Genomic DNA, 26,259 nt, shown 5'->3' on the forward strand with positions numbered 1-26,259 from the left:
GCAACCTGCTGAAGAAACAGTGTCTCCAAAACCTAAAGGCAGTTCCCAATGTTTGTCGGTCAAAGTTTTCCCATTTATTGAAGTGACAAAAGATGGCTACCAGTGCACCTCTTGCATAAAAGCTTATGAAGAAGGAAAGCTTCCCAAATCTACAACTGATGTGAAGGGGCTTGGTTTTCCAGACCAACTTGCAAAGTCAATACTGACAAACTATGTGAAAAGGCTACAAAACCCCAATCATCTGCACTGCATCGATATGCAGAAAGCCTTATAAACCAGTCACTGTCAAAGCCAATATTAGAAGTACTTTATGAGGCTGTTAAGAATGCTGGAGACACAACACAGTTTATGCGAACATATGGCTGTCACATCATACTTTCTATTTAAGCAAGAGATACCACACACTACAAACTTGAGGCCAATGTTAAGTGCATTGTCACTTGTTAATCCTGAAGTGGGACACTGGCTCTGAACAAGACTGGCAAATGTTCACTATCTTTCTGCAAGAAACTCAACTGACTGGTTAGAAGCATGCGGTGCAACAGTGAAAGACTCAGCAGTTGAAAAAGTGAAGGACTCTCTCACCACATTCAAAAAAATTGCATAAAGAGCTGATAAATGCACCGATAAAAATGGATGTCAAGTATTACGTCATTGCATACATTATCTTGATGCCAGTGGTAGTCCAGTAGATTTATTTCTAGATGTTCAGGTTATAGAAGACACATTGGCTGCATCTGTGACAACCCATATCTTAGAAGAGTTAAATACTTGTAAATTGGATCCCAAACAGATGGCTGCTTGTGCATTTGATGGAGCTGCAAACTTCTCTGGAAGACATAGTGGAGTACAAGCTTTGCTCAGAGAAAAGTGTAACCCTAATCTCTCCTGTACACGCTGCAGAGGCCATCTACTCCAACTAGCACTAGTATGAGCGCCAGACTCTTCAAAAGACATTTAAAAAGCCATAAATGTAATGTCTTCATTATACTCGTTTTTCAGCAGGAGAACAAAAAGACTGAACCTCTTGGAAAAAACAGAAGATACTCTGGGATTGAAGTTCAAATTAGTCCAACCTGAGAAAACCCGCTGGCTTTCTCAGGGGTAATCCTTGGCAGTTGTCTTAAAATTACTGCAACTGTGACTCTCCCTGCTTGCAGCAGTCTCTCCCAGCTGGTCATTCACCTGTCAGCAGTGCCTCTGCCTGATCATATGAACGAACTAATGAGCATATCAGTTGAAGGAATGGAAGTACTGGACACACAAGAAGCCACTGAAGATGGACACACTGTATTCAAAAGTTCATTAACAGAGTTGTGCAAAATTGTAACACGAAACCAAGAAGGATGTAGCTGTTGTGCTTCTTCACCGGCTTGTGGAGCTAACTTTAATATATGCAATGATTTTAAAACATGAGTTAAAATTAATAAAAAGGTCACGAAACATTTTTCAATTTTTGCTATGGTGCCATGACTACAGCCCACCTTCTCCCTCCTGCTCTCACCCCCTCCCCAGTTTCAGTTCCTGGGGGATACACTGGGCAGTGCCCCTCTAGCCAGCAGCGCGAGGCAGTTCAAGGGGGAGAGGAACAGGGCCCCTCAAATTAGCAGCGGGGAGCTCTTCACGCGGTGCACTGCCCGTGTCCCACCCGGCTGCCCGGGGAAGCTGCTGGACATGGAGGAGAACAGGGCGGGGAACCCCACGCGCTCCTCCAGCCTGCAACCACAGACCCAGCCACGATCGCGCCCGCCATAGGCTCAGCGGGGCCGCCGGGCTCCACCCTCCGAACGCTGTCAGTCCCAGCTGGGAATGACCCGGCCGCCATCTATTGGCTATGCAAACGAGAGAACGGCGGCAGCACCAATGAGCAGCGGCCACGGCTGGGAACTCGGGGCCGCGTGGGCAGGGTGGTGGCGGGGGGGAGCGGATTGTAGGGGCCGGTTGCGGGGAGGTCGCGAGCCCGCCAGCGGGACACGGAGCAGCCCAGTCACCATGGGGATGTTCGGCGCGAGCGGCCTCTTGCTGGGTAGGCGCCCCTGCGAGCGCGGGCTCCGGCGGGAGGGGGCCCGGGGGGAGGCCTGCGTGGGGCCGGCAGGCCGGGGTCAGGGGGCTCCCCTGGGAGGCTGGCTGCGCTGGCCCCGGCAGGGCGGTGACCCTGGCGGAGGCTCCATCGCTGGCCGAGCTCCCTGCTCTGCATGGAGCCGTGAGGCCCCTGGCTCGGCACGAGCCCACCTTGCCCGGGGGTCCTGCGGGCGTAGCGCGGCTTGTCCCTGCCTCTCGGGCCGGGGGCCAGCGCTGCCGGGCCGGGGGAGGCTCACGGCCGAGTCAGGCCTCCCTGCTCGGTCGGTGGGCGGCTCCTGCAGATCCCACGCGGGAGCGGGGGGGCCCTAGCGCTGCAGTTGGGCTGTGTGTGTGTGCTGGGGCGGGGGGTCTGAGTAACTGGGCACAAGCTGAGAGGGGAGAAGTGTGTAACCAAAGCTAATTGAGAAAGAGCATAGATTCGGGCTCAAGGAAGAAACCAACTAATGGGGAGATTTGTTAGGTTGCAGAATAATCTTTGAGGGGGAAACAGTAGAGTCTAAATAACGAAGAGTCCTTGTGGCACCTTAGAGACTAACAGATTTATTTGCCTAAATTTGTTAGTCTCTGAGGTGCCACAAGGATTCCTCGTTCTTTTTGCTGATGCAGACTAACACGTCTACCCCCTCTGAAAATAGGAACCCTGTTCCTGAAGACATTTTAAAATTAGGCCTGGCAAATAGCCAGAAAGAATCCTGCGCTTGCTCCTGGGGGAATGGCCTACATGAGCCAGTGGTGAGCCTCTTCCATCCTTTCATAGAATATCAGGCTTGGAAGGGACCTCAGGAGGTCATCTAGTCCAACCCCCTGCTCAAAGCAGGACCAATCCCCAGTTTTTGGCCCAGATCCCTAAACGGCCCCCCTCAAGGATTGAACTCACAACCCTGGGTTTAGCAAGGCAATGCGCAAACCACTGAGCTCTCCCTCCCCCCTCTCATTTATAGGAACCCAGTTCTGTTCTAACTTGGGCCAAGCTCCTGTTGAACAACTGTGGAAGTTCATGGGATTGTTGGACTCTGATTCTAAAAATTTTACTTCTCTGTGTATTTTCTAACCTTACCAAGGTATCCATCTGTAGCAAACCTTATTCTTAGTTGAGCCACGCTTTCCAATGGAGGTGTAGGAGACTATTCTCCATGCATGAAGAAGATCATTCCGGGAGATAAGGGTTCAAGTTATGAGATGTAACATGATGCAAAGGCCAAATCATAGAATACAAATATGCTGCATGGTTATGCTACTGGATTCCTGAATTGTAAAAAGTGTTGAGTGCATAACTTTGAGGGGAGGCCAAAGCAGCAACTAGATCTAATAAAATGATCTGTGAGACTGCAGTGATCTGTTCATAAAAGCATCATGTCGTAATGGAATCACGTTGATAAGTTGTATCATTTAACATCCTAAAGAATTGCTTGTAATTGCTAGCTCCAGAGCACACAAGAGCAGAGACTATCATCCTAAGTAACACACAGGTGAGGAATTAATGATAGCTAGGCTACTGAGTACTAGCGACCACAATGTAAGTAAGTTTTAGCATGGAGGGATAAGCATTGTGAGCAAGTTTAGAAAGTGAGACTTTTTTTTTTTTAAAGGAAGATAATCAAAAATGAGAACTAAATTTCTCAGACTCAGCATGTATATCATAAGCAGCAAAATATATCGTAAGAGTCAAAGCATGTATAATACCCCCTAACCAAAATAATAAAAAATAATTACAGGAAGGCAACCAGTATGGATGGTTAAATGGGAAGGTTCAAAATATGGATTCAGATGTGATCCTGGAAAATGGAAATCCATATTGAAACCAATAGAAATGTGCAGTTACTGTCAGGTGAAATGCAAGATGAATAAGAGGGAATGGCCAAAGAGATGCAATCAAATGCAACACAAATATATTGGAAGAGGAAATAAGTGCTGAGATGACGGCTCTCTTAAGATAGAAAGCAAAGCTGTCTACAATGTGCACTTCAACTATTGCAAAATGATGAATCATTTGCAGTAGGAAATACAGTGGTAGAACACTTGAGATTACCTGTTCGTTTTTTGTAGAAAATACACAGTATGTATTTTTTCCTCTCTAATCCAGGCCTAATTAAATGAATTCTGTTTTACATCTCCAGTGAGTGTCTTGATGCTTTATTTACATGGCTGCACATAGCTAGGATCCTGCATACCAGTGTGAGAAATCGATATTTTATCAGAAAGCATAGAATGTTGATGGGGGGAAAGAAGGAAGGGTAGAGACTAAATAAATACTTCTGTGGCCTTTTTTCCACCTCCATTACTCAACCTGGCCCTCCAACGCTTTTGTGAGTTTGTATCCCTTAAAACATTCACAGGTAGTGAGAATGCTGAATAAACAGCACCATGCATGGCCAGGGTGGAGCGTCTTACCTGTCATGCATGTGCACCAGTTTATGAACTGCATAGTAATCAGACTTGTACAAAAATCCTTAGTAAGGGACACATGAAATAATCTGCCCTTAGGGGAAATTTCTTCCTTAGCCCTGTCAATGGGTGGCTTTTGTCATGACAGTGAAGGTTTCTATGTAACATTTATACTTCTATTCTGTCATAACTATGGATGGTCTTGTTTTCTGTATAATTCATTCAAATTGTAAAGCACATTTTGTTTTGACAGTGTTGGGGATCCTTTTACTTTGTATTATGCCCTTTGTTCTGAAAGCCCTATTCCAGGTTTGATTACTGTTTGTGTGAAAGTGAGTTTTAACCTTGAATTTTTGCTGAAGGCAAATTTCAAATTGCATATGCGATTGTAGAAATTGCAAATCACACTTTTGGTTAGTGCGATGTCTTCCAGTCTGGGAACAGAAAATGACTTGGGGCAGATTTCATAGTGAACTGTTAACAATTTGCTGATTAACAAAAGCTTCTGATAAATTGGAAGATCTGTTTATGAAAAGGGGGAAAATGGCAGAAATTATTGAATAAAATTCATTGAGCTCTAGTTTTGACTTCATTCTGCCACAGATCTCTTAGGTGATATAGAGTTACTTCCTGAAAAAGTTTTGCTGTAATTCTACATACAGTGTACTCAGCTCTGAGGGGAAGTTTTCCTTTTCTCTTAAGAGCAGCTGTACCATGCAGCTAAGGCTCTCTTTCGCTTTCTCAATGCTTTACCTTACCCTAAATGGCAGCTGTTACTGCACGTCAGCCTGACATGCTGCAGGAGCAATTGTATGTGGGCTGCGTGTCACTCCTGAAGTACACTGGTATGAGTTGATCACCTGTGGTGAGGGTAGTACTTTTGGAGGAAGGGGATGAGGGGAAGAGAGACTCTCTAGAACAGGGATCTCAAACACGCGGGTTGCATGCGGCCCGCAGCGTTCTTTCATGCGGCCTGCCAAGCTCCCTGCACGCCCCCACCCTTCCCGTGCGCCCCGCCGCCCCTCTGCCTACCCCGTGGCGCCGTGAGCCCCGTGCCACTCCCTGAAGCGGCTGGAACCATGTTCCTGTGGCCCCAGGGGGGCAGAGGGTTCTGTGCATTGCGCTTGCTTCCAGGCACCGCCCCCCCTCAGCTCCCGTTGGCCGGGAACAGGGAACTGCGGCCAATGGGAGCTTTGGGGGAGGTACCTGGAGGAGCTGCAAGAGCAGCACACGGAGCCCTGTGCCTCCCCCTCCCCCAGGGACGTGGTTCCGGCCGCTTCCTGGAGCAGAGCGGGGCCAGGGCAGGCAGGCAGCCAGCGAGCCTGCCCTGGCCCCAGTGCGCGCCACTGCCACCCCAGAGCCCGCACCCCAAACCCCTCCTGCACCCCAGCTCCCTGCCCTGAGCCCCCTGCCGCATCCCACACCCTCCTGCACCCCAACCCCCCTTCCCGAAGCTCATTGCTGCACCCCAACTCCCTGCCCTGAGCCCCCGCCACACCCCGCATCCCTCCTGCACCCCCTGGGGGCAGGGAGGGGCGGAGTTAGGGTGGGGACCTTCGGGGAAGGGGTTGGAATGGGGGCGGGGGCAGCAAGGGGGATGTCAGTGATGCGGCCCTCGGGCCAATGCACTAGTCCTCATGTGGCCCTCGTGGTCATTTGAGTTTGAGACCCCTGCTCTAGAACATGAATAAACATACTTAAGTTGGTCCAGGATTACTTCAAAGAAAGTCCCAGATTTTAAGGCCAGAAGGGACCATTATAAGGCAGTGTGGCAGAGTGGAGATCACTGGGAATGGGACTCAGGAGAACTGTGCTATATTTCCAGCACTGCACTGATTTGCTGGGGTCGGAAAGGAATTTTCCTCCAGGTCAGATTGGCAGAGATCCTGGGGGTCCTGGTGGGATTGCCTTCCTCTGTCGAGTGGGGCATGGGTCACTTGTTGGTCTGAAGTAGAGTAAAAGGCATCTCTGTAACTTGAAGTCTGTAAATCAAGATTTGAGGATTTAAGTAACTCAGCCAGAGGTTATGTGCCTATTACTGGAGTGGGTGGGTGAGGTTGTGTGGCCCTGCTACGTGCAGGAGGTCAGACTAGAAGATGATCACAATGGTTCCTTTTGGTCATAAGGTCTGAGTCTGAGACTGGGCAAGTCTCTTCACCTCCATGGCTTAGTTTCCCCATCTGTAAAATGGGATAATGATACTGACTTCCATTGTAAAGCACTTTGAGACCTATTGTTGGAAAGCGCCTGTGTAAGAGGTGGTATTATTACCTAGTCTGAACACCTTTATAACATGGGCCATAGAATTTCATAATCACTAAGGCAGATCTTCCAGAAAGGCAGCCAGTCTTCATCTAAAGAACTTCAAGAGATGGAGAATCTACCATTTTCCTTTGGTAGCTTGTTCCAATGGTTAATCACCCTCACTGTTAAATTCAAATTAGAAACACATCACACATTTTTATCTGCCTTTAACTTCCAGCCATTGGTTCTTGTTATGTTTTTCTCTTCTATTGTGAAGAACCTTTTAGTACCTAGTATTTTCTCTCCACGAAGGTCCTTAATATATTGTATTTCAAGTCACCTCTTGATCTTTAGATAAGTTTAAACAGATTGAGTTCTTTAGTCTCTTGCTCTTAAGCCATTTTTTTCCAGCCCTTGAATAATTTTATGGCTCTTTCTGCAGTTCAAGAAAAAGAGTTGCTCAACTTTTCACCATGAAAAATCTTCTAGAGTTCAAAGGACCTTTTAGAGTAGGGATGTAAATAGCAGTTTAAAAAAAAGGGACCGTGTAACCGATTAAAATTTTATCGGTTACACGGTTAAACCTTTCACCGGGGAACTAAGGGTGCGGGCGGTGCTGCAGTACCCCCACGTTTTACGTGGGGCTCTGCTCCCAGGGATCCCGGCCCACGTGCCCAGGGACTCTGCCGCCAGCCTTCACCACCCGCCACTGCACCCGGGGACTCCGCTGTCGGGCCCTGCGCCTGGGGCAGCAGTGGAGTCCTGGGCTCCAGTGGGCAACGGAGTTTAATCATTAACCGTTAACCAATACCAGTAAATAAGACTGATGCTTATCCGTTAACCTTTTACATCCCTATTTTAGAGTGTTTGTTGTTCCAGGAGGTGTGACCCAAAGACTAACTTCTGGTTTGCCTCCCACCACTTGAGAAACAAAACAATACTGTAGGTGCTAGGACTCATCAGTAGCAAGGACAGAGGAGTTCCTTCCTTCCTTCCTTCCTACCCCTCCTGCTGCTGCTGTTTGGTACTAGTTCCAAATTGAATGTAGCAAGTCCTAGACTCCAAACCAGTGTAACTTGAAATAACTGAACTAAGATACATGTCCTGTTATCTTGGGGGGAAAAGATCTGAGAATTTCGGCCTATGCTGTCCTTGTATCATGTTGGGTAAGGGGTATGGCCAGCCAACCCTCCATTTTTTCCCGAGACCTGTGAGGACATCCTGCAGATCTCCAGGGTATGCACATGGAGGTCTAGCCTGTCTGTGCTGTTCCAGGCCTTCAGGTAGTTGCTGTGGCCTCCAAATGTGAGCCAAAATCTTGAGGAGGTTTGGAGAGGCAGCATAAATTCCATCAGGTTTGCTGGAAGATGGTGGTATAGAAAGCATCTGTCACCTAAATCCATGGAGTCCTGGGACACATGATCTTTGCATGGGAAGGCTTCTGCAGGATGGCAAGGAGAGAGAGATGGGTTGCTGCAATTTCCCTCCCTCTGGCAGATTTGGTGTTCCTGTCTCTTTCTCCCTACTGCTAAAAGAAAAAGGGGGTGGGAGGGGGGTAATTCAGCCATGAATCTAGTACAGCCGTTGATATTGTTGATGAGAGTATAATTTGGGTTTTCTTTTTGTTCTAGGAGCTGTGAGCTGCACATTCTTCCTGGCAGCTACAGCCTATATTCATCCAGTGGATGATGTGATAGAGCTAACACCAACAAATTTCAACAAGGAAGTCATTCAGAGCGACAGTTTATGGCTGGTAGAATTCTACGCACCATGGTAAGGATCATAGCTAGTCAGAGAATCCTAGCACATGCTGTCCTGCCAGGTGGGCTTGTAAGAGGGTTGACTAATTTCTATAAGCAAAGGACTTCCCGCTCACCCTTATATCTTCGAGGAATACGAAAGGTGACTTACTAGAAATCCTGGACCAACCATTCACTCTCTCACACAGATCTCACTTGGGTTTCAATGCATTTCAATAGCCTTGTGGCCAGCAAAATAAACCTGGGTTTATAGAACAGCTTGGGGGAAAATAATTAGTCTGGATTGGTAAGAGGTGCATTAGATTCCAGCCTAGACGCTCAAATCTTTTTGCATTTATAACTTTCAATATTAACTTCAGTAAAGATAGAAAAATAATTAGAGCTGTCAATCACCATTAACTCCAAACAAATTAACTCAATTAATTTTATCACAATCGCAGTTTTAATCACACTACAATAATAGAATACGAATTGAAATTTATTATGAATATTTTGGATGTTTTTCTACATTTTCAAATATATTCATTTCAATTACAACACTGAATACAAAGTGTACAGTGCTCACTTTATATTTTTTTTACGAATATTTGCACTGTAGAAAAGATAAATAAAAGAAATAGTATTTTTCAGTTCACTTCATACAAGTACTATAGTTCATTCTCTTTACCGTGAAAAACAATGTAAAAATTAAAGCCTACAGTCCACTCAGTCTTACTTTTTGTTCAGTCAGTCGCTAAGATAGACAAAAATGTTTACATTTATGAAAGATAATGCTGCCTACTTCTTATTTTACGATGACACCTGAACGTGAGAACAGGCATTCAACGCCAGCTACAACAGTGCCATATGCAAGATATTTACGTGCCAGTTGAGTGCAGTTATGTAAAAAAAATTCTACAGTTGTAAGTTGCACTTTCACGAAAGAGATTGCTCTACAGTACTTGTATAGATGAATTGGAAAATACTATCTCTTTTTTCTTATCTACAGTGCAAATATTTATAATAAAAATAATATAAAATGAGCACTGTACACTTTGTATTCTGTGTTATAATTGAAATCAATATATTTGAAAATGTAGAAAGCATCCCAAAATATTTAAATAAATGGTTTTCTGTTATTGTGTAACAGTGCGATTTAAAACTGCGATTAATCGCAATTCATTTTTTTATTGTTTGGCAGCCCTAAAAATAATTGATTAGCAATGTGTTCTAAATGAAGAGTTTCTCTGCGTCCGATCTTTCCCATCCTGACCCCACCATGAAGGCATAAGGCTGAATTTGTGGTTATGATGCCCCCACCCCTGCCCAACTTAGCCTGTATTAATGTGTCCCTCATCTCCTCTATGAAATGTAATAGCATACTAACAAGGGTGAATCACTGTTGGGCTAACACATCCAGGTTCTAATCCATTATAACTAAAGATAACCTATCGTAAAGTAACCAGCGAAAAAGGGAAAGTCTTCAGGGTTAGCCTGGGGCAAAGCATAATGGAAGTATAAGAAACAGGTAAGATCTCAGTGTATGCTCTTTGCAGAAGAAAATGTCTTTTACACACCAGAAACAGAAGAGTAGCTTACTGAAAACCACAGCTTACCAGAGCATGTGTATACTCTTACAGTTTTCTCTGACATGCCTCTTGTGCAGATCTGCTTAAACAAACTACTCAGTTATCACCCCTCAGTCAGGATTGCTTGGGTGTTCTGCTTCACTGGAATAACTTCCCTTGAGATTTCCCCTCTCCTTTCTTTAAGGCTTAACAGTACTAGGCAGTCCAAGTTCTTATCATATACAGTTCTCTTGCTAGGCTGGAGCTCACCATCTCCGTTTGAGGCTAGTTTTTAGATTATCGTTGTCAGCAGGGTAAGAATCCTTTGCAGTGTTTGCTCCTGGTGTCTGCAGTGACACGGTGATATCACAACTTGGTATTCTTCCCCCCTCACGTGGCTAGAACTCCCAACTCCGTTTCACAAAATGCAAATAGCAAATGATTGATTACATTCGTATGCTGGACTCTTGCAGAGTTCAAACTTCATTGATTTCTTAGGTATTTTGTGAAATGAAGTACTTACCAAGTACTTACTTGAATGAAAATAAATTTATTTTTCCAAAAGGTGTGGTCACTGTCAACGACTAACTCCTGAATGGAAGAAAGCAGCGACAGCATTAAAAGTAAGTTTAAACTTTCCCACGCACATGCAGTGCTTTGGAGTTGGGGGAAATTGGCTTTTGTCAGCTCTCTTAGAAATTTACAACTAACTTTAGGTCAGCCTTGTGAAATTCTACTAGCCCTGGACAAGTAAAATTCTTTAACAGGCAAAACGTCAGGTTTTTCTAAATGATCTGTCCAAGGGTTTTTGCTTTTTCTGGTAAACTTCCATGACTGCTTTGGAAGGCTGTTATAGAATCAAAAATCAATGGTTTATAATCCAGATTTCTGGTTGAGAAATATTTTTCTTTCTCTCTCTCTTTCTCCCCTCTCCCCCTCCCGCAAAAGCCTCTGAATGCCTTTAGATCCCAGACCTAGCACAGGTTGGGTGTGGAAATAGCTCTGTAAACTGCAACATACTAGCATTTGTTTCAGTATGGTAAATGTGACAATGCAGTGATCTGCTGAGCTTTGAATTTGCTGTTTAGTCTTTCTATACACCTTTTTGTTTAATGCAAAAAAAACATTAATTGATAACTTTGTGTCTCCCATTCCCAACTACTAGGCTGCCATGGCCCCAAACTTCCCCAGTACATTACTCACTGGTTCTTTCCACCTGACCATTATGGCTCCTGCTGTCAAATGCATTAAATTACAGTTGAAGCTTTTTAAAATTTAAATAGGGTGTTGTGAAAGTTGGTGCAGTTGATGCAGATAAGCATCAGTCCCTAGGTGGTCAGTACGGTGTTCGAGGATTTCCAACTATCAAGATATTTGGATCCAACAAGAACAAAGCAGAAGATTACCAGGGTAAGTGCTGTGTGGTACTCTTTCATGTGTGGTGTGTTTTCATGTCTCGTGTGATATGATTGGCACGATAGATAAAAAGAATTGTGAAATTGCTTATTCCATGTCTGCTATCTATAATCAGTAAGGCTATGTTTTATTCACAGTTATTTTTAGTAAAAGTCATGGACAGGTCACGGGCAGTAAACAAAAATTCACAACCTGTGACCTGTCCATGACTTGTACTGTATACCCCTGACTAAATCTTTGGGGGGGGCGGCCTGTGGATTTGGGGGGGGCAGGGGCATGCAGCCTGGGACCTCCGCTGTGGGGTGGGTTGGCAGAGCTGCCAGGCTCTCTGTCTGACTCCATGTCTCCCCGGAAGTGGCAACATCCCCCTCCCTCAGCTCCTAGGCAGAGGTGTGGCTAGGCAGCTCTGTGATACCTCCGCCCTGAGCGCCGGCTCCCATTGGCCGGGAACTGCGGCCAATAGGAGCTGCGGGGTTGGTGTCTGCAGGTGGAGGCAAGGCACAGAGCTGCCTGGCCACGCCTCTGCCTAGGAGCTGAGGGAGGGGGATGTTGCTGCTTACTGGGAGAGCACCCCCCCGCTCCCCCCAAGGTAAGTGCCACCCAGAACCCTCACCCCCTCCTGTGCCCCAACCCTGAGTCCCCTCCACACCCAAACTCCTGCTGCTGGAGTGGGGAGGAGACTGAGACTGCCCCAGGTATGACTGGCTGGGGGGCCACCCAAGCTGCTCAGATGGCCTCTAGGCCAGCCGCACCAGCTGCTGCAGAAGTCACAGAGGTCTCGGAAAGTCACAAAATCCATGACCTCTGTGACAAACTCTCAGCCTTAATAATCAGGTATTTTCATGTAGAGTGTGGTTATTTTAGGAAACAAACAGAAAAGAACTCTGCTGCTAGTAGTTGCAGTTGAGTAATTCATCTGATGTGATGGCATGGAAACATAATAGCAGATTCCCAGTTAAATCACGCTGCAGTGCTCAAGTTTGGAAGGTCCGAGGCATTGCAGTAAGATATTACTGATTTCTTGATGCGCGTGCACTGAGGAGAGGGTTTATTAGAAAGGGTATTTGTTTGCTGTCCTGGTGATAGTGACCTAATTCTTGTATTGTGTTCAATATCAATATTGCCTTGCATGTAACTTCCTTGCTTTTTAGCATTTGTGAGGAAATACACTTGTGCAACCTTAGTGCCCAAGTTAGTTGCGTCCCACCATACACAAAATGTCAGTAAAGGCCAATCCTGTGCCCACTGAAGCAGGATTGGGCCTTGAATCTAAGCTTGTAAAATAGGGTGCTAATATGATTTGACAGTTCAGCCCTTTATCTCTTTATTCTGCTGTGTCACAGGTGGCAGAACAAGTGAAGCTATTGTTGATGCTGCTTTAAGTACTCTTCGATCACTGGTGAAGGATCGTCTTAGTGGCAGAAGTGGAGGATATAGTTCTGGAAAGCAGGTAGTTCTGAGGGAATGGATAATGCACTATTTTTATTGATGAGGCTTCATGTCTTCTGCAGCAAATCAGAGCCTTGTGCTCCAAGATCTGTGTAGCACTTGAGGGTGCATGGGATCACTTTATGTGTTCATGCTGGTACGACACTTGCAAAGTGTGTGAAAGAACTTGGAGTATTGGTTAAGCTGATTGACAGAAGATTATCTCTTTGGGCTGTTTGGCAGCACGTTCCAGAAAAGCCACAAGTCTCATTCTTAGGATATGTCCGCATGGCAACCAGAAAGCCTAGGGCGGGAGATGGGCTTCAGAGCCCAAGCTGCAGCACAAGACTGAATGTCTATGCAGCTATTTTAGTGCTGTAACTTGAGTCTGAGTCTGTCGACCCAGGCTCTGAGACTTGCTGCTGTGGGTTTCTGCTTGCTGTCTAGACATACCCATAAGGTAAGAGAAAGTGAATTACATGGTTTAGAAAACAGCCAGGTTGCATGTGACCCTGATGTGGTATACCAGCTGCAGCGGAACTCTTCATTGGCCAGAATGGTTTATATGGCATGTTTATCTCCGTCCACCAGTAAGCAGTCAGGATGTCTGTCAGCCTTTTAGAGGTTCAGTAATTCAACTTGAAGGAACTTTTTTTCCCTGACAGGAAAAAATCATTTGAGCTGTTGACTTGTCGAAGTGGAACGTTTAGGTATTAGCTGACTTTTTTTCATCTCCACAACATTCTAATGCTAAGTATTATAATAGAGTTATTAATAACTAGAGCAAGTTAAATGCTGATGGCAGTCATCAAAAATATGATCAATATTTTAAAAGCAGCCTGGTTCTTTACCTTGACACATCCACTGCAGTCAGTGGGAGTAGCTTGGCTAACGCATCACATAGTGATTTGAATATAAACCTCATTAGGTTAATGGTGTACTAAAATCCTTTTTAAAAAGAAACTTGGACAATCAGTTCTTGCCTGCAGCAGATGTGCAATTCTCTGGAGCGCTCAGTGCACTGCTGTGCACAATGGCCTCATGAAACCAGGACCTGCAGTCCCCTCCATGAGAAGAGAAGTCCTACTCTCCCAAAGAGATGAGTAACTGCAGCTACGTCTACACTAGAAACTTCAAAGTGCTGCTGCGGGAGTGCTCCCGGGGCAGCGCTTTGAAGTGTGAGTGTGGTCACGTGTGAGCGCTGGGGGATAGCTCTCCCAGCGCTCCTGGTAATCCACCTCCAGAAGGGGAATAGCTCCGAGCACTGGGAGCGCGGCTCCCAGCACTTGGAGCCTGTCCTCACTAGCGCTTTAAAGCGCTCAAACTTGCTGCGCCCGGGGGGGGCGATTTTTCACACCCCAGAGCCAGCAAATTAGAGCACTATAAAATGTAAGTGTAGACAAGCCCTGAATGTGGAGATTTGTCAAGTTTCTAAGCACTAACGCAAGAGAGACCCTGTGGAAGGGGTGACTTGGCCTTCAATCTTTGTCTGTCTCTCCATGTGTTAAATGGGGTTCCTTCATCCCTTCCTCAGAGTTGTATTAAGGCTAAGTTCATTAGTGTTTGCAATTCTGTGGCACGTTCCATCTGAGGACCTCAAAGTAGTTAGTTAAATTAACATGAGAGCCAGAAAGCAAAACATAACCAGGAACAAGACCAGCTGTTAAGCATTAAGTGCTGCAGAATGAATGAGATTATTTCATAGTCCAAGCCCTGAAGTGGAAAATGTAAACAGAACAGTGAAAAATAAGAACCCTATAAAAGTCATAAAAAGAAAAAGGAGGACTTGTGGTACCTTAGAGACTAACAAATTTATTAGAGCATAAGCTTTCGTGAGCTGCAGCTCACTTCATCGGATCATCCGATGAAGTGAGCTGCAGCTCACGAAAGCTTATGCTCTAATAAATTTGTTAGTCTCTAAGGTACCACAAGTCCTCCTTTTTCTTTTTACGGATACAGACTAACACGGCTGCTACTCTGAAACCTGTCATAAAAGTCATAGGGTAACATTGTCAAAAACGCTTGGTACCCAGCCCCCATTTTCAAAAGTTACTAAAGGCCATTGACTTTCAACAGGATTTGGGCTCCTATGTGCCTAAGTCGCTTCTAAAAATATGATTTTGCACCTAACTGATTTAGGAACCTCCTGAAAATTTTATACTTAACCTACCAAAGTGGATAAGAACTTTTTTATGGTAATTTTTTTTAACCTGACTGTGTCCCTTTATATTCTGGCTGTGAGACTTCTTTCTAAAAGTGAACCAAAAGATCTTGAGCCATTAAGATCAGAGTTCTGGTCTTTCCAGAGACTATAGTGTTGCGTCCCATAGGTCTTTAGGAGTTTGCTGCAATCTATATGCTCTGTGGGTGTTCTTAACATGGATAGCTCTAGCATGGGAAACTCAGATTGTCTGAACTTGGAAATTTCTGATAAACTTGTTTTAATTTAGCAAAGAAGTGTGTAGGTACACACATGGAAGTGATCACATCTGGAGCGGCTGTGGTGTGGTTATGTGAGGGAGCAATGCAAAAGTTCCCCCAGCTTAACAGGTTTTTTTTGACCTACAGAGTAGCCGAGAAAGTGGAGGCGGTGATAAAAAGGATGTGATTGAACTGACTGATGACAGCTTTGATAAGAACGTTGTGAATAGTGATGACGTTTGGCTGGTAGAGTTTTATGCCCCATGGTGTGGACACTGCAAAAAGTAAGTGAAGCTGTTGGCAATTATTTTAAATGGGTACTCGCTTGTCATCTGCAGTTTATGTAAACAGGCTTATTTCTTGAATTGGGGCCCTGTCTCTCTCGTTTTATTGGATGTGAGTCTTGACAATGATGCAAGTTACTCTTTAACTTGTCTACTCCAGAATTTACCAGGGAACCTGTGTTTCTTCCCTCCCCACCCCCATCAGCAGTTTTAGCATTTGTTGGACCCAGTTCTGCTTCATTTGAAATCATGGGCAAAATTCCCACTGCCACCAGTGGGAACAGGATCTGGCCCTTTGAAAGTTTCTTATGTTAGGAGAGTCTTCTAATCCCAGGATTCAAGATGTCCTTAGATATTCCATGTAGTCCTTGAGTCCTTTTCCAGAGCTGCTCCTACTCTGGAGAGAGCGCATTCCTCCAGGTATAAGCTGTGGGTTGTGGTTTCACTAACTTGCCTCTAAAATACCAATTTTTACTACTAGTAACTGGCATTATGTTGCTTTCCAGTCTGGAGCCAGAATGGGCAGCTGCTGCCACAGAAGTGAAAGAACAAACCAAGGGAAAAGTAAAACTGGCAGCTGTAGATGCTACAGTGAATCAGATGTTAGCCAGCCGATATGGGGTGAGTGTGCTCTGCAGGCTTGAAAATTCCCTCCCTTGTTTGCAATCTCTCTAATAGGTCACGTTCCCCGGTAATACCTAAAGAACTCATACCTCACCACTTACTTTTAGTTCTTAGTACTAAGAAATATTAGTATAAAAGGGACTTGAGCAATTCATGGGGAAATCAGTTGCTTTTCCCAAACGCTGAGAGAAGGTGGAATAAATATGGATGTTGCCACTGAGAAAGTATCTTTGACTCCTGCAATTTGCTTCCACGAGGTCTGGCATAACTGCACCCTATAGTAATTTACTAAGTGCCATCCTAAAGTATATACCACCTCTCTGAGACTGGCAGTTTTGTACATGGATCCGAGTGCAGCTGGTATCTCCAGCTGAAAGAATTCCAAAGGTGTCATGTTAGCTATACAGATGTGATACCGCAGGCTCAGAACTTGGTGCTTCGTTGGCTCGCTCTCCCCCAGAAAGAAGTTCCTTGATTTTTAAAGGTATTTAGGCACCTAGTGGGGTTTCAGAGGCACCTAGGCACATAAAAACTCAATGATTTCAATGGGTGTGAGGTGTCTAGTTGCTTTTGAAAACCACGCTTGGCTCCTAAGGGCCTGATTTTTTAAAAGTATTAAGTGTCCTTCCATATCTCATTAATAACTAAAATAGTTTAAAAAGTAGAAAGAAAAAACATCACTGAGTAGCATGCGGGTGGAGGGTGAATTCAATCTCACTGCAGTTCAACAGTCACTGATAATCAGTTGGCAATCAGTGAAGGTACTTAGAACAAACTTATTAAAAACGAGTTGTTTTTTAAAGTCCATGTGAGGTAGAGGTGGCCACAGTTCTTAACAGGCCACCCTCTCTCCCCTAATAAACTTAGGGGATCTTCACCTTGCCTTCAGAGGCATGGAGGAGTAGCTGGCCCTGCTGATATTTAAATCCATGGTTCTAGGAGATCTGGTGTCAAAACTTGGACCCTTGATGCACCACAGATGCTGATACTACAAGTAGCTAACAGTGTTTTTAACATGTATTGACTAACCCAATTTTAAATTGGAGCATAGACAAGGAATAACTAACTTGCCTTTTAAAATGTTTTAGGCTGAGGGTGTAGCCCTGCGATGTAGTGTGGAGATCCCCTGTCTTGATGCAAAACTCTCCTCTTTATCTAGAGCCACATCATGGTGGTATTCCATTGCAACCACTAACATTCTTGTAATTTGAACTAATAACTTCCAATATTTTATTGCAGATCCGTGGATTTCCCACAATCAAGATCTTTCAGAAAGGGGAAGACCCTGTTGATTATGATGGTGGAAGAACAAGATCTGATATAGTTGCTCGAGCTCTGGATCTTTTTTCTGAAAGTGCCCACAACCTGAGCTGCTAGAGGTATCCCTGCTCTGCAAACCTAACTTCTCTGAGTGCTTTTCCATCCTGTCTCTTGGGCCCTGCAGTTATTTTTAGGAAAAATAGTGACGGTAAAGAAATGACCAAAGTGGTACACGAGCAGAACTTGTTTTGGATCAAAAGTACCCAAAGATCACATCCCGTCCATGGTGTAGCTTTATATTTTTTACAGTGAATAGTACTGCTCATTAAAGAAGCTGGACTGACAGTCCTGAATGCTGAAGACCTTGATCCATGGAATAGATACCGTGAAGGTGGCAGCAGTATGAGCTATCTTGCCAATGTATCTAAATCCTCATTTGGAGAAAGGGGTGAGATGAAAGTTCAGATTCCATTTCCACTAAACATTGGCCCCTTTGCTGAGACTCTGGTGGTGGCTTTATCATGTGGATCATCTGTACATGAAGGACTGGGTGGAAACTACACTCATGTCACTTAGTCTAACGGCCTACAGTTGGTAACTTCTAAATTTGATTGACATGGGCTGGATTTGAACCACTGACTTAGAAGCAGAAATGGACTCCTGTTATGTAGTGTGGTGTGCTGCCATTATTTTAACAAGGAGCTTCCACAAATCTTGTGCCTTAGCCTGTGATAAAATCTGTGCTGATGTGAGGGACTGGCCAATTGAATAACTTTGCCATTTAACAAAAACTCCCTTCTAACTGACATCAGAGAGGCTAATGACACTACTGGGCAAACTTATACTAAGCTGAACTTTGTAGCAAAGTGTTTACGGTATGCATGGAGAATATTAACATTGCAGCACTGTCAACAGTTTATGTAATCTGACACACATGCAAATTCACCAGGGTTGGGTGCCTGCACCGCTTCGGAGCAATTCCATCTATTTCACAGGAAATAAACTGTTCAGCAGTAATAGTTACCTGGCCTGGCATCACACCTCTTCCCCCCTCCACCCCCCCAAATCATGGTATCTTAGTGACTGACAGAATTATAAAATGCACGCACCCCTCTCACCCCCTGGAGATTGGCAGGGTTGGACTAGGCCTTTTTTTGTCTGTTGACAACCACAATATGTCTGTTAATGAGCCTCAAGACTAGAAGTCCCTCTTGGCTTGGGAAGATTTAGCAGCATGCCAAGTGTGGTTGGCTCCACCAGAGGCACTGAAATCACCCAACCTGTTCCCAGTTCAGTGAAATTTTTACCATGGCGATTCTGTCCGCTGCACTGCCCCCCTCCTCCCCACTGTTGCTGCTAACCACTTCACTAGCTTTTATAGTTAGCCTGCTGACAGGCTATATAAAACTTTATTTCCTATCAGCTGAGTCTCCATTTGATCTCCCTTCACATCTGAATATGCAGCATCAACAGTATTGGTAGGAATATTCATAGGTTTGGGCATGGTGTTTCAGATGAGCATCCTGCTAGTGGACTAGAGGGAGGCTTCCAGTGTCTCTTCTGGCATGTTGCCATGGGGAAAAGTAGGTTTTTTTTCCTCCTGAAAGCAGTTGTCTTTTCAGGCAGGACTAAGTTTGAGGCTATGGCACCCAGGACTGTTAATCACCTGAGTGCTGTGGTGTTTTGTAATCTGTGGTTCTTGTTTCGTTCTCCCAGATTATTGATGAAAATATTGTGAAGAGTACCTGCGATGCCCACCAGCTCTGTGTCATTGCTGTGTTGCCTCATATTCTTGATACAGGTAGAATAAAAGGAAGCATTTTTCTTTATAATGTCACTTAAGGAAAAAGAACGACCTGCCTTAACTTGTCAAATTCTGTCTGGCAAACAGGAGCTGCGGGTAGAAATTCGTACTTGGAAGTCATGTTAAAAATGGCAGACAAATACAAAAGAAAATGTGGGGGTAAGTGTCATTGCTGGCTTGGCCACTTCTTTGAAAAGGGGTGTGTGTGGAGGACCTCAGATGTCCACGTTAGATTCGGAGAGGTAGTTACTCTGTGTTCTGGAAGATCCCGCGTCTTGTTTTTCTGTAGAAATACACAGATACCTTGCAGAGATGGGCACAGCTTTGCATCTGACAGTGCTATTTTGCAGATAAGCTAAGAGCATGGTAAACGGAAAGCCCTGTGAATAGGTCAGTGGATACCTCTGTTAAATTGACTATTTTTTAAATGGGGTCTGTTTAAAAAAACAGACAGAAAACAACTGATTTAATCCCTTTTTCACCTTGCTTTCAAATGTGCATTTTGACTACTTAAGGCTAATGTCATCTAAACATTGAGATTAGATCAAACATACCTCCCAGGTCTGAATGTTGAAAGCAATATTTGAGCTGTAAAACATGTCTGGTTTCTTTGGAGCCTTACTTTGGTAGGCTGGTTTTTCTCTGTTGTTGTGTCTGATTATATTTCAGAAGTGCAGGCTCTGTTAATGTGTTGCCTCACATTCCCACTGTGGGCCAGCTGGCATTTTCTTTCTCCTTCTCTCCCCCTTCCTCCATGCTGGGTTGAGCCAGTGTGTCTTTCGTTTCCCACAAGCCAGGGAGAGGTCTGCTAAGGAGGGTGATGTTGCCTTAGGGCTACCTGTGGACTCCAGGTTGCTGGACATCACAGGAAGTGTTGGGGAGCATTCTGACATGGCAGCTGCTGGGAAAGAGGCCATGGGAGAGAGAGGGGGTGGAATGACGGACTTCGGGGGAGTGCTGAGACCTTTTGAACTCCTGACTGGTCTAATGCTTCACTTTCCGTGGAGGACTTGTTAGGGGCAAGAGAAACTGAATTAGCCAACTGGAGAGTGAAAACATCACACTCCCCTTCTCTGCTCAGCAATCTGCCTCAGGCGTTATTCAAGGCTACAGGTTTTTCTTGTTTAGGTATGTGACTTAGCCCACTGTAAGCCTTGCCTGCCTAGGTTAAAGCACAGCAATCTGTTGAAGTAGAGCAAGTCTGTAACTGTTCAACTGTGCTTAAGCATTCGTTCAGTAACATGGTTCCTGTCTTGTAGGAGCATCTGTTATAGCCACTTCTATAGTACAGACTTCAATGGCTGGGCCTCCTTGGGACCTTGGCTAGAAGTCATTGTTGAAGATTGAAAAGTTTTTCTTCACATAGTCAGAGCATGATTCCACATCACGGCTAGACCTTACTGACTTGAATAGAGATGAGGGTCTCTGTGCAGTTCTCCGTGATGATACTGATCAAAAACTTTGGAATCTTCCTTAAACTTTATCAGTTTTATTTGGTGGGAATCTGTGCAGCCCTGTGAACAGTGCTACAAAGGACAAGGATGTTTTTGCAAATGAAAAAGCAGACCTGCCAAAACTGGTGTAAAGCAATAACACAGTACTGTCTTCAAGGTTCTTCTTTTTTCTTTTTTAAGGTGGCTGTGGACAGAGGCTGGAGCTCAGTCTGAGCTTGAAAACTCATTGGGAATTGGAGGATTTGGGTACCCAGCAATGGCAGCAGTCAATGCACGGAAGATGAAATTTGCACTCTTGAAAGGATCTTTCAAGTGAACAGGGGATTAATGAATTTCTCAGGTACAAACTTTTTTTTTAAGTAATTTAAACTGTTCATTTAACTAAGTCTCTGGATCTGTGGAGACAGAACACATTGTACAATGTACATTGGCATGCCAGTGTAAATTCATTCAGGAGTGTGGAGCTCTGGAAATAAGATTACTAGTTGCTGTGGATTTTTTGTTGTTAGTGGCTTTTTTAACTAAAATATGGGGCTAAGGGGGAGTGTCAGAAAGCATAAGACCCTGATTCTGCAGAGGATTTGCAGGATCAGACCGAGCCCTTAAACTGTGAGTTGCCAAATACTCAAAGTAGTTAGTGTGGCAGTAGTGGGGAGGGGGACACATGGCGCCTATCCCAACTGTTTGATTCCAATAGACTGAGATTGTGCTAATAATTGAAGTCCAATGCAGAATTTTCCTTTACCAGTGTTTGAAGGTAGGTCTGCACCATCACCATTCTTCCTAAGTTTTAAAAATGCACTGTAAAGCAAAAACATTTCTGTGCTCCATGTCTCTTCCTGCCACCACCACTCTTTCTCCCTCCACCAGATTGTGAGTGCACTAAGCATGGCAAGTTCTAACCACCATTTCAGAAAAAGTTGTTTTTTGCACCTGTGGTATCCTGGTTAACTGACTTCCCAAACAGTGACTTCACCAATACTAGAGTTCATTTTAATCCGGAGTACTTCATATTGTGATTATGCGCTCCTGGTAGCTTCAGTGAATCAGGAAGTACCTGATTTTACATGAACTTTACTAGTATGAGTCCATTGGTTGTGAGCAGCTCAGTTAAGGGATTTGTCTCTGATGGAAAACCCCACAACTGCCAACACCAGTGAGTTTGTAACAGTATTCTTTCAAATCAGTTGATGCACTGTGAACCCTAGCACTCTTCTGTGATGATGGCACAGAACAGAAGCTGCTGCATAACATACATACTTACAAGGATGTAAAAATCATTGTGGAGGCATCAGCCTAAACCAGTGGTTCCCAAACTGGGGTTCACAAAATGTTACAGGGCGTTCTTGGGGAAAAAATTCCCTAATGGCAGACAGAGCTGTCCTTAGGGACCTCTGGCAGCACGGGGCCATCAGCCCTGGAGCCCCGGGGACTTCCAAGAGCTCTGCAGATCATAGCAAGCATATCTATCACACTGAGGAGATTGAAACTTCAAGACTCTTTACAAGAAATGGAAAGGGAGTGGATTTTTTTTTTTGCTGTTTTTAAAATTAAATGACTACTAGTGTTGTTTTTAAAATGATTATGAAGAACAAGCTTAAGCTTTGTTGTAACGAGCGTTGGTTGCCTGGGCTGCTCAAGACCTGAATGCTTGTGCAGGAGGAACTCTTTGAGTTGGCTTCTTAAATCCCTTCATGCTTTCTCACATCTGATACTCCTGGATGAAACATAGGAGCCTTGTCTTATAACAGGCTTAATCAAAGTGACACAAGGTACGAAAGTGAGGTCTTGGAAGAGTGTTGGTGTTTTTCATAATGTAATGATAATAATAAATAGTGTGTAATAAGCATGTCATAAAAACAAACTTTATATTTCCAAGATCGCTGCTTTTATAATTTATGCTCAGGTAAGGGAGAAAATCCCTTGAAATATTCATTTTTAGGAGGGGGTTCACAAGACTGGACATTTTAGTGAAAGGGATTCACGGGTTGTTAAAGTTTGGGAACCACTGACCTAAACCAATGTTTATTAGACTGATTTAGTGGGTTTTCCATTTAGTTTTGGGTTGAAATCTACCAGAATCTTTTTTCCTTTAAGCAGAAAGATGTAAGTTTAACCCATGAAATTTAAGGTCTATTAAATACAAAAGTAATAGCTTCACAAAGCATATCAGAAAATGTCCATATGCTGATGGTCAGCACGGCTATGACAACTGTCTGTCATTTCTCAAACTTAGTTCTTGTATGTTTTAAAACAACTTTAGTGAGACCTCAACAGGTGCTGTGAATAGTGATGCCAGAGGACAGTCTTCCTAGGGCAAATATCCCACAGTAACCACCATATTGATGGGCTGTATAATTAAAGATTCATGTTACCTTACAAAGAGAAGGACTTGCAAAGTAGAAGATGACATTAACACTTCAGCTCAGGTGTGCTGTGTCTAAGGGAAGCAGTACAGTCACAATAGCTCTAGTTAGCTCTCTTAGTGCACGCTGAGCATGGTGCTAAACTTACGACTTTATGTAATGTGATAGGAAGCCTGTAAACTGTTCAGTTGAAATCAGGAAAACTAAGCCTCCGAAGAGGAGAGGAGCAGGAAAACATAGACTTCAATGAGATAATGAAGGCCAACCTCAGAATAAATGTGAATTTACCACTGAAAAAAAATACTGAAAGGAATAATGCTTGCTGTTCATAAAGGTCACTCTCTTTCTACAAACTGAATTAGCAGAGCAGGTTGAGATGAATGCAGAAGCTGTTCACCCTGTGAGTCACTCCGTAACTGATAAAGATTTAGGCTTCTGACTTGAAGGAGATGAACTTCTGCAGTTGGCAACTAAGTAACGTTACTGCCCATCTTAAAATAAAAACGTCGTTGCCAGAATCTAGAACGTGTAAACCAACCAATAATTTTGGGCTTGTCTCATCTTTACTGTGAGTGGCACAACTAGGTTAATCCATTATAAAAAGGTGCTCAGAAGCTGACCAGTCATGGCAATAAATTGTTTTTAAAACCAACCTCCCCTGTTTATGGGTTGAATGCTTTGAAGTTTGTTGGTGTTTATCTTGGGATCTCCCTAAAAATTCTTCTTGTCACCTTCAAAGTTTTTACTGTTCTCTAATGATCTATGAACCTCAAATTAGGGCTGTTTGATGTGGTGGAATTGGGATCCATTCAAGCTAAACATCCAGTAGCACACCTAATTCCCTATTAAATGTATACAAAGTAGTACAGTGTGTTTGAGGTGGATGAGATTGGAAACTTCTTAAATGTTTTTTTTTTTTTTTTTTTCCCCCTTCCCCTCCCGCCCTCTCTCCCAGGGAGCTCTCCTTCGGTCGAGGATCAACTGCACCAGTAGGTGGTGGGGGTTTCCCTAAAATTAACACAGTTGAGCCGTGGGATGGCAAAGATGGTGAGGTAAGAGGCACCTCGCCGCTGGGTGCATGAACACCTTGTTAGGTTATAAAGAAATACTGGACATAGGAACTGAACCAGGGTGGACATGCTTTCTCAAAATACCTATTCCAAGAGTAAGTGAAACACTTGTAGTTTCCCTCACAAAGTATTCAGACTGCTGCTTTTTAAACTTACCTCCATAGCCACTTGGTAATAAAGAATAGCTAGGTAATATTGTAATGCTCATTCTCTAAACTAAACCTCTGTTGAATCTCCTAGTTACAGAGACAACAGGATTTAAACAGTAGGAAACCTAACCAGGCCTACCAGATAGCTAGTTACCTGAAGTCATGGACAGTTATACTCTGCCTTGTTAATGTCTTATGTTCCAGTCAATAGTATTAAATTTCAAACTGTTGAGGATGAAACGCAATTTATTGCCAACATCTGGTTATGAGGGAACCTTAGTGTGTGAACTAAAGTGGGTGACTACACTATAGCACCTGAAACTTAGATGGGTGTTGACTTTGTAGTATAGTGACTTGAAACTCAGAAGTTTCACTTGCATGGGACTCAGCTATACAGTTTTCATTGATAATGAAGTCATGATAATTGAGGCATGCAGTAAATCCTTGATTATATAGGGTTCAGTGGCAAAAGGTGGTGGTTGTTGTTTTTAAAAAGGCGGGGAGGAGCCAAAGAATCAGTGGTGTGGCTTTGTTTTAATAAGAACTTGGCAATGCCGTACAAGTTCCAACTTTCTGGATAGCATGTTGTAAATAAATTCCCTGCTAGAAAACCCTCCCAGCAACATGTATTGTACTGGTCCCAAGCTCAGTTAAGTGGCCACTGGGCCTGTGTTGAAATGCACTAAGGGTCTTTCAGTCATGCGAGCTTTACCTTTTTCCACTGAAGTGCCATTTAGCTCCGTCTCAGAGTAGCAGCCGTGTTAGTCTGTATTCACAAAAAGAAAAGGAGTACTAGTGGCACCTTAGAGACTAACACATTTATTTGAGCGTAAGCTTTCGTGAGCTACAGCTCACTTCATCGGATGCTCACGAAAGCTTACGCTCAAATAAATGTGTTAATCTCTAAGGTGCCACAGGTACTCCTTTTCTTTTAGCTCTGTCTGTAGATCCAGACCTAGTCTTATTTTGGATGACACCTCTGTCATCCTCAGCAGGGCATTGATTTTTCAAGTCACATATTAGAACAGCGTTACAAGCACTGGTGTTCAAAAACTCTGCTTGCGGTTCCACAGCTTCCAGTTGAAGATGACATTGATCTGAGTGATGTGGATCTCGAAGACTGGGATAAAGACGAATTGTGAGATCTTCAGGAAGTTTCTTTTCTTGGGAGAGTTTGTGCAGCAGTTTGGAACGTTGTTCAAAATCAAATGGATATTCCAGTGGCCTTTTTACAGAGAAGTAGCACTTGGCCAGCTCTCTGGAACGCTGCGACAGTGAACTGTATGCCTCTCAAGAAAACATTGCAAAAATTCTATGAATTGTTGTAACCAGTAAATTTGATTGTATTCTGTGTAACAAATATTTTGAGGACAACATTGATCATTGATTACATCTTGGTTTTTACTTTGTCCATAGCGTGTGTGCTTTTTGAATGTTTCTGGGGGATGTTACTGTAACCTGTTTTAGATGTGATTTTTTTTTTTCATTTAGATGGAACCTGACCAGCTTCTGTTTCAATTAAAGAATAAAACAAGATATTTTTGACATAGAGTATTAGTCTTGTACAGAGCAACAAACTAGCACACAATTAAAGCTGTCCAGGTTCAGATGACTGTTGCAAAGTGAACAGTGGATCATAAGGAATGGCGCTGTAAGGCTCTTAAACTACCCTGCCACTATAAAACTTCTTGACAGTCTTTGCCTGAAGATTATACCAGACAATCTTGCTTTAAAATGAGCTTTCTAGTCTAGTCCCTTTCCTCCTGTTTTCAGTTTCTTGGAAACAACATACCACCTCAGACGGTGATCTTGTCATCTGATAGCTGGGTTGCTGCTTGAATGGGAGATCTCTAGGGAAAATGCAGGCTGATGAAAAGTACTGCTGATTTCAGAAAGTGGCAGTTTTCCTCTGAGTTGGTAGTGAGTCAGTGACCCACCAGAGTGTGAAGGGTCAATGTGCTGCTG

General features: G+C 43.9%; 1 protein-coding gene across 1 annotated transcript; it reads left to right on the forward strand.

The window, feature by feature from the left end:
- Positions 1-1,868: 1,868 nt before the first annotated feature.
- Positions 1,869-25,839, forward strand: PDIA6 (protein disulfide isomerase family A member 6). The gene is given in 15 exon segments (XM_037894059.2): positions 1,869-2,026; positions 8,343-8,484; positions 10,584-10,641; positions 11,302-11,428; positions 12,778-12,884; positions 15,431-15,567; positions 16,074-16,188; positions 17,431-17,545; positions 17,548-17,570; positions 19,168-19,252; positions 19,343-19,418; positions 20,890-21,019; positions 21,021-21,049; positions 24,031-24,127; positions 25,368-25,839. Coding segments are annotated over 15 exon segments (1,344 nt in total). The 5' UTR covers positions 1,869-1,992; the 3' UTR covers positions 25,437-25,839.
- Positions 25,840-26,259: the final 420 nt, after the last annotated feature.

The sequence above is a fragment of the Chelonia mydas genome, chromosome 3 (assembly GCF_015237465.2).
Source record: "Chelonia mydas isolate rCheMyd1 chromosome 3, rCheMyd1.pri.v2, whole genome shotgun sequence".
In the NCBI taxonomy this organism is placed as follows: domain Eukaryota; kingdom Metazoa; phylum Chordata; order Testudines; family Cheloniidae; genus Chelonia; species Chelonia mydas.